The following is a 12,831-nucleotide window of genomic DNA, read 5'->3' as shown; positions in this document are numbered from 1 at the left end:
CCTCTATGGCACTTCACTGAAGCATTAAAAAAACCATTGGCAAATTACAGTGACAGATAGCTAAATGAAAGTTATTATATATATTTTTCCCACAAGGGAATGGCTGTTGATCTCAGAGAGATCAATTAAAACATTACAGAGATACCATCACATGTTTCTCAACGTCTGTGAATCTAGGAACATTGCCCCCTGGGAAAACCGACATGCAAAAATACTGCGGAGACACCATCACTTCAAGTCAGTGAGCTTGTCAGACTTTTTACCGGGAAGGAACAACCACTAAGCTAATAGGGGTCTCTAGTCAAGGAAGCCACCTTCTGACAAGTCACAGTCAAGCATGACATGACCTGGGAAATACCCAAGCAAGGTGGCACAGAGAGCGGAGGCGCGTGAGTCCTCCCATAGATACGCAGTTTGACACTGAGGCAGGTGGGATTCCGCTGTGTCGAGCTCCGGTCGAGTGCGATTTTGCTCAGTGTGAACATCCCCGATAAAACAGTTGTCTGTGGATGGACACCCTGCTTGGGTATTTCTCACATCATGTCATGCTTGACTGTGGTTTGTTGGAAGGAGACAGGAGACCCTCCTTGGCTTGGTTGTTCCTTCCTGGTAAAGGGTCTTACTAGCTCACTGACGTTGAGAAACATGTAATGTTGTCTCCGCAGTATTTTTGCATAACCTTTCCACAAGACCTAATGTATGTAACACTGTCAGCACTTTGGTACTGTATTTCCAGGTAAGAGGTTCACTTTAAATATATTGTGTTTTCGTACATAAAAGCCTACATGTGCATCCACAACTGTCAACCATTACCTGGTAACCTTTAACCAAGACAGTCTGCATTTCTTTTAATACATAGTGGAGATAACGGGCCCCCAGAGTTTCTATTATCTTAATCAAGGTGTTTCTTGCAATGTCACGAATTTCCTGTGCTCTGTTTCTTAGGAGAACGCACACTTTTAACAAGATGCTGTAAAAATAAATAAAAAAAGAAAACCCTAGTTACACAGAAACATTAAATGGACTACAAAAGACAAGTATGACTTCTCAGACCACTATTTTGTCAATCTTTGGTGAAACACAGAGTTAGCTAAATTAAACTTCTCTCGCACTAGACAGCATTCTACTGCTCTAAATTAGAAGAAAAATGGGCACTTCAGATTCTTTACTGGCCATTTAATAAATGAGAAATTTTTGTACTGAAAGTTGCTGATAGTTAAAGCTATAGCTAAGCAAATATCATGCTAAAAATGTTCATATCTGACACTGATTCAGGTCTGTCACAGTAGACCTGGTCCTTTAAGAAGCCCCATAACCAGAAGTCACATATAGTGAGATTGGGTGACGGAGCCATACTGTTGAAAAATAAATGGTTCATAATCTGTGCATCTGTGAAAGTCACAATTTATGCAAATAAAATACTGTGACAGCGTCTCATATTGCTGACTTTTTGTACTAAAATTTTCTGTTTAATAAATGGTAAAGACATCATACGCCTGTTTTCTGTCTCATTTAGATTCCTCCAGAATCCATTGAGGTCTGAGAATGTCGCTAACCTTGTATATCAGACTTATAGTCTTACTAAGGGCAGTGCTGCACACTTCACCTACACTACTCTCACATATACTGACTGCCAAGATTATAACATATGCAGAGTTACTTTCTCTTATCTTGTAATCTGTTAAATATCTGTTAATTTGCAGGTCATATCAAACAACAGGTCTTCAGATAAAGGTTGGAAGAATTGTCTGTTTCGGCCATTTTGCCAACCATTGTTAATGTGATTGGCCAGGCTGAATACTTTTGGTTAACTATTTTCCACTACACACAAATTCACTGTGATTTTATTTATTTTTCCATCACAGCAATCCTCCAGTTTAGTCTGCCATGTGGCTGTTAGAAGCATTCATATGAATCCCACTGACAACTGATCGGCCACCATGTTGCAGATACGTGTATAGCAAAGCTTTATAGCAGCAATGGGTGAAAGAAGAATACTACCACTGTAAATTAAACAGGTATTAATTTTAGCCTAAAATATTTCCTTATTTTAATATAATACCTAGGTAAGTTGGCTTCCATAACTTCTTGTGGAAGGGTCTGCATCAACTTGACTAAAGCAAATGCTATTGGGACGCGAACCACTTCCTCTTCATTAACTACTTTGGTTTTTGCCAATTTGTGCTCCTCCTCCCTTTTAACCTGTAATGATAAAGTAAATGTTTTAATACAATGAAAAAACATTAGGCCTTGGTTCCAGAATGTTGTACATATGATACGGGGTTAAAATACATATAACACAACCATAAGTACAGTAAACGTAAAACAAAGTAAATGAGAGACTGACACAGAGAGGGAAAGGGCTATGCCCGCAAAGGCTTACAATCTACTATTTAAATATTAAAAGGGTTTTTCGGGACTTTTTTGATGCATCCTGAGAATCTACTACTGACCACCTCCATACTTGGGTCTAATGCTAAACCTGGTGATTTACTCCTCTACATAGCCTGTTTTTCATCCTTTGCAATATGGCCATGTTAACAAGTTATCTACACATTGCTTGTTTCTGTAACCTACTATAAGTTGTATTCTTGCTGTTCGTGGAGGATCGCCGCTGGGAGTTTGTTAAGGTCCCACAGTTGGCAGCTTGGTGGTTTATCTGAGCTAGTTGACTGCACTTATCTGACTTTTTCTTAGGGCCTTTTGTGCTTAGATTTATTGTAAACCATATCGAATAAGTTAAAATCAGCTTTTCAGTTCTTTGATAATACTGATCAAAGTATTATCAAAGAACTAAAATTGATGAAACACTTAAATGCGACCTTATCGTGTGAACATCTTACATGATTCTACATACACCAACACCAACCTTTGCATCAAGGCACTTCTGTAGCTTTGGTATTATGTTATTTGCCACAGTCAATTGAATATGACTGATAAGTGATGCAAGTTCTTCTTTGTTTTTCGGAAGAGAGTTCAAGATATGCTTGTTTTTGGGCTGGTCGCCTTGTGTTTTAGATGGAGTTTCTTTATCCTTATTGGTGGGACCCGCACTTTCAGTGTCCATCTGCTCTTCCACCTCTTCATGCTGTAACTCCATTAACTCCTCTTCCACATTGTTCTCTGAATCTTTTATGTCTGAAAATAACCAGGAGAACAGAACCTTTATATCTTGTAATAGTACACAGAATTTATTCATAGTCATTTTTGTGAAAAGTACAGTGCTTACCAGCTTTACTGTCTTTAGTCTCAACTGCTTGCAGTTGCTTCTCCATTGTCTCATAATCAAAGTGAAAAGCATCTAGAACAGTCACCAGTAAGCTATACGGAGGACAAAAGTGATATAATCAACATTCTCCTACACATTTCTGAAGACCACATGAAAGACATCTGGGCATTATCATCAAGCACTTTTGTGCATTTATGGGAATTTTATAGATTCCTTTAAAGCCAGACAGTTGCTCTTTAGGACATCTACAGTATTTTTTGCATTATAAGACAAGTTTTTTTAGAGTAAATAAAAGTAGTAAATAAAATCTTGTTAAAAGTAAAAGTAGTAAATAAAATCTTGTTAAAAATAAAATCTTTGTGTCCTCTAGCCTGCATGCATCTCTCCTTTCTCCCACCTGACACTAATCTGTGTGATTGCTACAGGACAGGAAAGGAAGCGGAATACAGTGTGCACATGAAATTAACAAGTTTGTAATATATCCACAGGTCCCAGCCCAGCCTGAACTGGCTACATAATAGTGATCTAAAAAGAGGACAAGTCATTAAACCTGTAGTCTGGCCAGGACCATTGTTCTGTTTGCGTGTAACTAGACTAATGCTGCGTTTACACGGAACGATTATCGTGCAAATTTGCATGATAATGATCGAATTCGAACGATAATCGTAAACGCAGGGAACGATCGAACGATTTTACTAGTGTGCGAGTTCGCAAAACTATTTTTCTGTACGTTAATCGTACGATCGAGCGAATTATCGCTCCGTGTAAACGCAGCATAAGGGCCCTATTACACCAAACCATTATTAGCTATACGGGCCGATAATCGTTTGGCATAATAGCTCATGTTTAAAGACCACAATATCAGCTGATCGTTGTCTTTTAACATGTTCTAAATATAGATAACAATGGCGACTGTCTGACGCACTTCATTAGAGCAATAGAACCACCGCTGCAAACCCCCCCCAGCTTCTGCTGCTCGCTGTCAGTGTATGTAATAGCACAAGCAACGAGCAGGGAACGAGGAGGAAGTAAGCGCTGAGCTGACAGGTCGGTGCTCACTTCCTCCTCCACAATATCAGGCTGTGTAATACAGACCTAACTTTAATAGCTAAATGTGATGAAGTAATTATACAAACAATTGCACGTTGTTTTAGTGGTTAAAAGTGATGACAGGATCTGATAATACACCTCCTATTCCACCCTAGACCATGAAACTTAGTGACCTTTGCCCTCTTCCTTTTCCTGAGACCCTGATGTTTAATTACTCAAAAATATGTTTTCCTATTGTCATTAGTCTAAAGCAGGGATGAGCCCTGAAATCAGGTGTGCTTTACAATCTAAAAAACATGGTAGGTGGGGCCCAGGTTGTGGAACTCTCGGATAAAAGCATTCTGAATACAGAGTGATTTTTCTAACAAAGATATAAATTAAACCACCATAAACTGTTAAATCATTACCCCAAATTACGCAAAAGAAAAATAAATGCCATACCTGACTCCCAGTTTTTGAATAATTTGTCCCATTTGAAGCACATGAATAAAATGCTTTAATTGATACATATATGCAGACCAGGACAAGTGTTTACATACAGAGCCTATCATCTCCACTGAGGCATTGACCATATTTTCATGCTGAAAAAAAAAAGAACAAGAGTGACGGGATTACATTACAATAAGATGGTGACCTCCATAAGAAAGCACTGTGTGCAGGAAACAAGTGCAGGTGCAGTGGAGTCACATTGTATGGTCACATGCTCCTCCATATATCATGCTATGGAAGAGCAATCTGGCCAGAACATCAATGCAGGGAAGTCAAGGAGGCAGAGCCTCAGGGCAACACTCTTCATAGACTCTCATATGCATATGTGTTTTATCCATTTACAACCCCTCTTCCAACTATGTCACCTCTGCTCCACTGCTCTCTCTGTGTAATCCTGGGGGTCTGTTCATGGAGAACAAAGATATGTTGCAATTTTTTTTTTTGCAGATTATGTTAAAAGTTGTTGGGGAAAAAACACAATGTATTTGAAAACTGCAGATTTGGATTTAGGAGCTGACACTTTTGCAACAAATCCACAATAAATCTGCAGTCTTAGACCACATTCAAACAATGTATTTCTTGATTAAACAACGCTGTTGTTTGCAACAACGGCCATTGTTTAATCACAGCAACCGATCGCATTAACTACTATAGAATCCTGGCTGGAGTGTAAACACACTGTATACACTCCTGCCGGGACTCAATGTGGCTGCACAGAAAACTGACATGTCTATTTTGTGCAACGTCCGCACAAAATAAACTGTGCAGACAAATAGCCAGAGCCGTACTTTACATTATCTGCTATAGCTAATTGGAGTGCAGGCACACCCGAATCTGCCCAGACAGCAGCCGTTCTATGACACGGCTGTGTCACAGGAAGGCCGCTGTGTTGCCATATGTGAACATGGCCTTAAAGAGTTACTAGAGTGTAAAAAAAAAAAAAAAAAAAAAAACAACAACAACTTTGGACATGTCATAAGATATGAAAAGCAGTGCCAAGCAGACACGGCAAAGCATAGTACTCAGCTTGTTGACTTGGCCTTAATATTCTCTAGATTTTCGATTTCACAGAGCATCTGTGGGATGTACTAGAAAAACAAGTCTAATCTTTAGAGTCTCCACCTTGCAACTAACAGGACTTAAAGGATCTGCTGCTTAACTCTTGGTGCCAGATACCAGAAGACGGTTTGTAAAGTCTGTAAAGTTTATGTCTCAGTGGTTCAGAGCTGCCCTGGTGGCATGATGAGACCCAGGGCCGGTCTTGGCATTTCTGGGCCCCCAGTAGTATATACCTCTTGTGCGCAGACGCCAGTAGTATATACCCCTTGTTTGCTTCCCCTCAGTAGTATATAGAGGCCTGTGTGTTCCCCTAGTTATATATAGCCCCCCGTGTGCTCCCTCAAAAGTATATAGACCCCTGTGTGCTGTCCCAGTTGTATATAAACCCCGTGTGCTGCCCCCAGTCGTATATACCCCCTGTGTGCTCCCCCACTAGTATATAGACCCCTTGTGTGCTCCCCCACTTGTATATAGCTCCCCTGTGTGCTCCCTCAGTGGTATATAGCCCCCCCTGTGTGCTCCCCCAGTTATATATAGACCCCCTGTGTGCTGCCTCAGCAGTATATAGACCCCGTGTGCCCCACCAGTAGTATATAGACTTCTGTGTTCCCTCAGTAGTATATAGACCCCTTGTGTGCCCCACCAGTAGTATATAGACCCCTGTGTGTTACCCCAGTAGTATATAGACCCCCTGTGTGCCCCACCAGTAGTATATAGACCCCTGTGTGCTACCCCAGTAGTATATAGACCCCCTGTGTTCTCCCCCAGTAGTATATAGCCCCCCTGTGTGCTCCCCCACTTGGATATAGACCTCCTGTGTGCTCCCCCAGTTGTATATAGACCCCATTCAGCTGCCGCAAGTAGTATATAGACCCCCTGTGTGCTGACCCAAGTAGTATATAGACCCTTCTGTGAAGCCCCAGTAGTCTATAGCCCCCCTGTGTGCTCCGCCAGTTATATATAGTCCCCCTGTGTCTTCCCCGTTATATATCCCCACTGTGTGCTCCCCCCATTTATATAGACCCCCGCTGTGTGCTCCCCCTCCCATATATATATATAACACAATAAAACAAACACCTATACTCACCTGGGTCCGGGCGTCTCCTCTTCTCGTCACTCTTGTGGCCGCAAGGGTTTTCCCTGCGGTCACAAGAGGCCGCGCTCCCCTTGTCCTGGCGCCAATGCTCTCACTGGAGCACCGACACCACAAGGACAGAGCGGCCACTTGTGACCGCAGGGAAAACAGTTCCTGTGGCCACAAGAGTGACTGACAGGAAGGGAGCCAATGGCTCCCGCCCTGTGAGTGCTGCTGCATGTAACTGTGAGCGCTTATTACGAGTGCTCATAGTTACAGTTCAGATCACAGCAGCGAGCAGGGCAGCGGCCCTGTCTAGTGGTCTTGAGCACAAGAGAAGAGCGGGGCGTGGGGGCCCGATTGCTTGGGCTGCTTGGTGCCAAAGACCGCTACTGATGAGACTTATACAATATATGTGACTGATTGATGTAGATGTGTGAGTAAATTAATTTATTGAAACCTATCACCGCCTCAGTGTAAGCAAAGCTTAAAGGAGAAGTCCGGCCAAAATTAATTTTTGATATGTTGTTACTTATGAAAAGTTATACAAATTTCTAATGTACATTAATTATGGGAAATGCACATATAGAGCTATTTCCCTTAATTTAGTAGATCAGGAAGTGTTAGAAAGATCTCTGAAGAAGTGACGTCACGACCCAGGGTGTAATTCCTATGGAGTGTCCAGCAGGGGGCGCTCTCTATATAGAAGTCTATGGGACTTTATTGTTTCTATGGGTTTCTATGTAATGTAATGTAATGTAGTGTACAGTGCTTTATTGAATGAATACATCTATGGAATACTTTGGGGAGCAAGTGTCCTTGCTCCCCAAAGTATTGCATAAATGTATTCATTCAATACATTCAATACACAGTAAGCCCGCCGATCCGCCGCATTTCCGCCGCATTTCCGCCGATCCGCCACACGCCGATCCGGACCATATACATTGAACTACAGCTCCCATCATCTGCTTCTAGTATGAACAGGTGATGGGAGCTGTAGCTGGGTAATGGATATGACATGCCGCCGGGCGCAGGGGGGAGCCGCTCAGTACACAGGAGCGCTCCCCCCTCCTCCTCCTCCTCCTTCCGTGATAACTTCCGCCTATACCAATGCTGAGTCCCTGCCTGGCCGCCGCTCTCCGCTCTCCCCCCCATACATACCGGCTCCCGATGCATCCTGGTGTCCGCGCTGATGCCGGGAGCCGGTATATGTGAGCGGAGAGCGGCGGCCAGGCAGGGAGTCAGCATTGGTATAGGCGGAAGTTATCACGGAAGGAGGAGGAGGAGGAGGGGGGAGCGCTCCTGTGTACTGAGCGGCTCCCCCCTGCGCCCGGCGGCATGTCATATCCATTACCCAACTACAGCTCCCATCACCTGTTCATACTAGAAGCAGATGATGGGAGCTGTAGTTCAATGTATATGGTCCGGATCGGCGGGAATGCGGCGGATCAGCGTGTGGCGGATCGGCGGGAATGCGGCGGAAATGCGGCGGATCGGCGGGCTTACTGTGTATTGAATGAATACATTTATGCAATACTTTGGGGAGCAAGAACACTTGCTCCCCAAAGTATTCCATAGATGTATTCATTCAATAAAGCACTGTACACTACATTACATTACATTACATAGAAACCCATAGAAACAATAAAGTCCCATAGACTTCTATATAGAGAGCGCCCCCTGCTGGACACTCCATAGGAATTACACCCTGGGTCGTGACGTCACTTCTTCAGAGATATTTCTAACACTTCCTGATCTACTAAATTAAGGGAAATAGCTCTATATGTGCATTTCCCATAATTAATGTACATTAGAAATTTGTATAACTTTTCATAAGTAACAACATATCAAAAATTAATTTTGGCCGGACTTCTCCTTTAATGGCAGTAACAGAATGAAAAACACAAACCTACAAAAAACATCAATATTAGACTGGAGGGGCTTAGTCTGCAGACACCTCCGCCGATCAGTTGCTTAATGCTGTGGCACCCTCTTCTAATCTTTACCAGCACTTGTCCTGGCAAACTCCACACTATTAATAGTGGGGATATCAGAAAGTGCAGCAATTTTGTATTCTTAGGCTGCATTCACACGTTCAGTGTTCTTCCCGGTCCGCGATTGTGGTCCAGCAGCAACCTCCGTGATCCGTGCAAAACAGTCAGTTTTTCATCAGTTTTGCATCCGTGTCTGTTTTTTTCATGGATCTGTGTTAAAGCATTTCAAATTACATTGATTACATCACATCCGTGTTTTTCACGGATGAACACATCCGTGTACATCCGTGAAAAATACACGGATCTCATTGATTTCTATGGGGAATCCTTTCCGTGCATCCGTTCCGAGTAATGACATGTCCTATTTTTTAACGGAACGGATCACGGATCCGTGAAATCACGGAACATCTGAATGGCCCAATAGAAAGCAATGGGCTGTAAAATTGTCCGTGCGCACGGATCCGTTAGCACGGACAACTTCCCGGAACGTGTGAATGCAGCCTAAGTGAATGGGACAAGACTGCAGTGTCTTTCACCACAACTACTACTAATAAGGTGTTATTAAGGGCAAGAACCGGTAAACAGTACTGATTACTAATGGCTTATCTAGAGGATAAGACATACAAATTTAATAGGCTCAGATAGTCAAAGCACACAAAAACCAATCCCAGCAACAACAAAATGAATGAATATCTATAACTACTACATACCTTATGCATTTTCTCATCAAAAATAGTGCTGGTTGCATATGGCATTATGTAGTTTTGCAGGGATTTAGATGACAGCACTACATTGCCTTCTGTTAAATTTTTCGCTAGTTTTCTCAAAGCTCGTGCTCTCCTGTGGATCTACACAGACAAAAAATACCAATAAATTACAAGTTTGGTCCTCTTTAAAAAAAAAAAAAAAAACCAACAGACTATAAACACTACAGATACCTGAATATGTTTCATATTTTCAAAGAAGTCCATTTCAGGATCATTGTAATCTGTTAGCTGAACCAAATCAGAGAACTCTGGGTGCTCAGGAAATGTTCGGATCAAATTAGACAGCAAAGTAGTGTAATCCTGCTGAACAGTCTGGTAAAAGATTAAAAGACAATCATATCTTGGACGGTCCAAAATTATTTAACAGTGAATGCAACTATTTTTTTTATATACTATTGGGGAGATTGATCAAGCAGTACATACCTCAACTTTACTTTTAAGCCCATTCTTCAAACTCTCAAGCAGAGTTCGCTGAATTATCTCCCGGTAGTCCTCCTCTCTATGCTTTACTGCGGCCAGCTGCTTCATAACACTGGTAAGGAAAAGCCCTGCATTGTCACTCAAAGACATATCGCCAAGCTGAAACATAAAAACATAAAACATTGTCAAGCTTTACCATGATTGGAAAAAAAACACAAAGTAAATGCAGTGGTACCTTGGTTTAAGAGTAACTTGGATTGAGAGCGTTTTGCAAGAAGAGCTCACAGTTTTTCAAAATTTTAACTTGCTTGAAGAGCATTGCTTTGGTTTAAGAGCTCCCTGTACTGGGTGGGAGGGAAAGTCGGGGAGGGGTATGGTCTGCATAACCTGGTCTACAGCACTGTACTCTGACCCAGGAAGTCTCCCTCACCTTCCGAATCATAGCAGATCCACTTCAGGCTCGGGATTTCATCAGGGGACAGGACTGTGGAGGTAATTTCTTTATAGCTGTAACCCCTTTCTGGGACAGAGCGCTGCTATACTTTGCTAACCCTATATCCTGCTCATTCCTCCCTGAAGTCTGTGTCAGCACTTGCATTTCCCATTCTCTCCATTCCTGCTATAACCTGCCTGCACTTACAATCAGCTATACACACTGCTCCTATAATGTGCCTGCACTTACACTCAGCTATACACTGCTGTATAGAAAAGTTTCTGTCACTGCCCTCCTGCACAGCTCTGTGATTTTCACTTCTTGATTGGTCCATGCTGAACACACCCCTTCCCCATTGTGGTCATGACCACACAGACCTCTGACAGCAGCCCTGCTTCTCTATTCTAGCCTGTTGTACTACACTACTGCATTATGGGGATATGCAGCTCCATCCTGTATCTACAAACTGCTATTTTTATGAGAAACTTTGCTTTGGTTTAAGAGTGATTTGGATTACAAGCACCGTCCTGGAACAAATTATGCTCGTAATCCTAGGCACCACTGTATATGCTGAAATGTAATGCTATAAGCCTTACAAAGACTAAGGAGCTGGCTTACATTTTATTTCACACGCTAATAAAAAATATATATATATCTATATATATATATATATATATATATATATATATATATATATATAGATATAGATATATATATATCTTACAGTAAAGTGGAGGCGTAAGATGTACCTGGATTGTGTAGAAGCAGTTGTGCATAATTGAAAGAATGTAGTTCACATCTATAGATTTCATCTCTTTGACAAAGGAGGTTGCTTCTTGGAAGGCTGTTAATCTGACGTCAAAGTGTATATCATCCAAATGTCTCTGATCAAATGCATTCAACTGTGTAAGAAATAATAGAAAAATATGTTCAAGCCCATCTTTATCATAGAAAAAGAAGGATCTTTCAAAAGCAAAAGGCTTACAAACCTTGGCAGCAACATCAGTGATATACTGTAACTTAGGATCAAGTTCTGAGAGGACCTGAAATACAAATTCAACAAGAACAACTAAATATTATGTAAAGCAGGAGCAGAGAAGAAGCAACACCACTAAACACATACTGTACCTGAAACGTAGTACAAAGTGTCTGCCGAGACAATTTATTCTGCATTACAGCAAATAGTTTGGCTAGTGGCTTTAAAAAGCTTGTAGGTTTTAGACAGTGTCTTAGCAAGTTCTGCACAGTCTCCAAGATGTCCACTTCTGTGTCCTAATAGTAAAAGAACCTGATGTGTTAAGCTTGTTTTTCACCATGTATTGCATGAACCCCATCCCTAAGTACAATTCTGAGCTAAAATTGTTAGCTTAACCATAATGCAACTGTAATCTTCTTAAATAATTGACCTAATTGCTAAACATTCAGCTCCCCAAAACCATCCAACTCATTCGCGCCAAGCAGCTTGAAAAACGTTCACACCACGTTTTTGCAATCGTTTTTTTTGCAAAAAAAAAAAGAAAAAAAAACTGATGCAATTGTGTGCATCCATTTTGATGCGTTTTTCCATTGACTGCCATTCTAAAATAAAGAACGGATCAGTTTTTTTAACGTACTAAAAAACGTAGTTAACCTCATTTTTGTGTCTGTTGAATAAAACAAATCCGTTTTGGTGCTTTTTTTTTTTTTTTTTGTATAATGGAAATCAATGGAAAAACGGATCAAAACGGATGCACACAATTGCATCAGTTTAAAAAAAAAAAAAAACGATTGTAAAAGCGTAGTGTGCCTTACGTGTCTAAATCATTTAGCTTTCCATGTTGGGGTACTCTGCACACACACACACAAAAAATTTTTTTATACAACCTATCACTTACCTGAGCCAAGGTACCTTTATGCAGGTAGGATATAAGAAGCCCTATGAGTTGATTACTCTGTTCTTTGTCTTGAATAAATTTGCTAATCCTGTGGGTTAAAGACAAAACTTTATTGGATTCTCTTTTGGATTTTTTAATACCTATGTTAGGGTGCACCCATATTACATGAAAAATCTAAGTTACCCCAAATCTTTATGATGTGCCATTAATCGCCTTAAAATTTACTTACTTTGACAGAATGCTGAGCTCCTTGCTGACTTGTTCACTAAATTTCTTCTTTTTAATTTTTTCTACATTCAGCATGCTCTTACAGAGATACTGGAGAAGCACAGGCACGTGTGGCAACACCAGCTTCACCCCAAAAGTTGGGCACTCTAAATTCAACAAGATATCCACACATCAATATGGGGGAGGTTACTACATGGAGTGCATAGACAAAAA

General features: G+C 41.3%; 1 protein-coding gene across 1 annotated transcript in view; it reads right to left on the bottom strand.

The window, feature by feature from the left end:
* UTP20 (UTP20 small subunit processome component) overlaps positions 1 to 12,831 on the bottom strand; it is a 103,124-nt gene that overhangs the window by 19,669 nt on the left and 70,624 nt on the right. The window contains exons 31-43 of the mRNA XM_069973244.1: positions 12,620 to 12,764; positions 12,391 to 12,478; positions 11,645 to 11,788; positions 11,506 to 11,559; positions 11,266 to 11,418; positions 10,087 to 10,242; positions 9,835 to 9,975; positions 9,607 to 9,744; positions 4,721 to 4,860; positions 3,230 to 3,321; positions 2,870 to 3,138; positions 2,063 to 2,202; positions 814 to 970 (exon numbers count right to left, since the gene is read on the bottom strand). Of these exons, the coding sequence (XP_069829345.1) occupies positions 814 to 970; positions 2,063 to 2,202; positions 2,870 to 3,138; positions 3,230 to 3,321; positions 4,721 to 4,860; positions 9,607 to 9,744; positions 9,835 to 9,975; positions 10,087 to 10,242; positions 11,266 to 11,418; positions 11,506 to 11,559; positions 11,645 to 11,788; positions 12,391 to 12,478; positions 12,620 to 12,764 (1,817 nt within the window). The remainder of the gene's footprint in view (positions 1 to 813; positions 971 to 2,062; positions 2,203 to 2,869; positions 3,139 to 3,229; positions 3,322 to 4,720; positions 4,861 to 9,606; positions 9,745 to 9,834; positions 9,976 to 10,086; positions 10,243 to 11,265; positions 11,419 to 11,505; positions 11,560 to 11,644; positions 11,789 to 12,390; positions 12,479 to 12,619; positions 12,765 to 12,831) is intronic.

This window comes from Dendropsophus ebraccatus, chromosome 1 (assembly GCF_027789765.1).
Source record: "Dendropsophus ebraccatus isolate aDenEbr1 chromosome 1, aDenEbr1.pat, whole genome shotgun sequence".
Lineage (NCBI taxonomy): Eukaryota > Metazoa > Chordata > Amphibia > Anura > Hylidae > Dendropsophus > Dendropsophus ebraccatus.
This window is presented reverse-complemented; position numbering and strand designations above follow the sequence as displayed.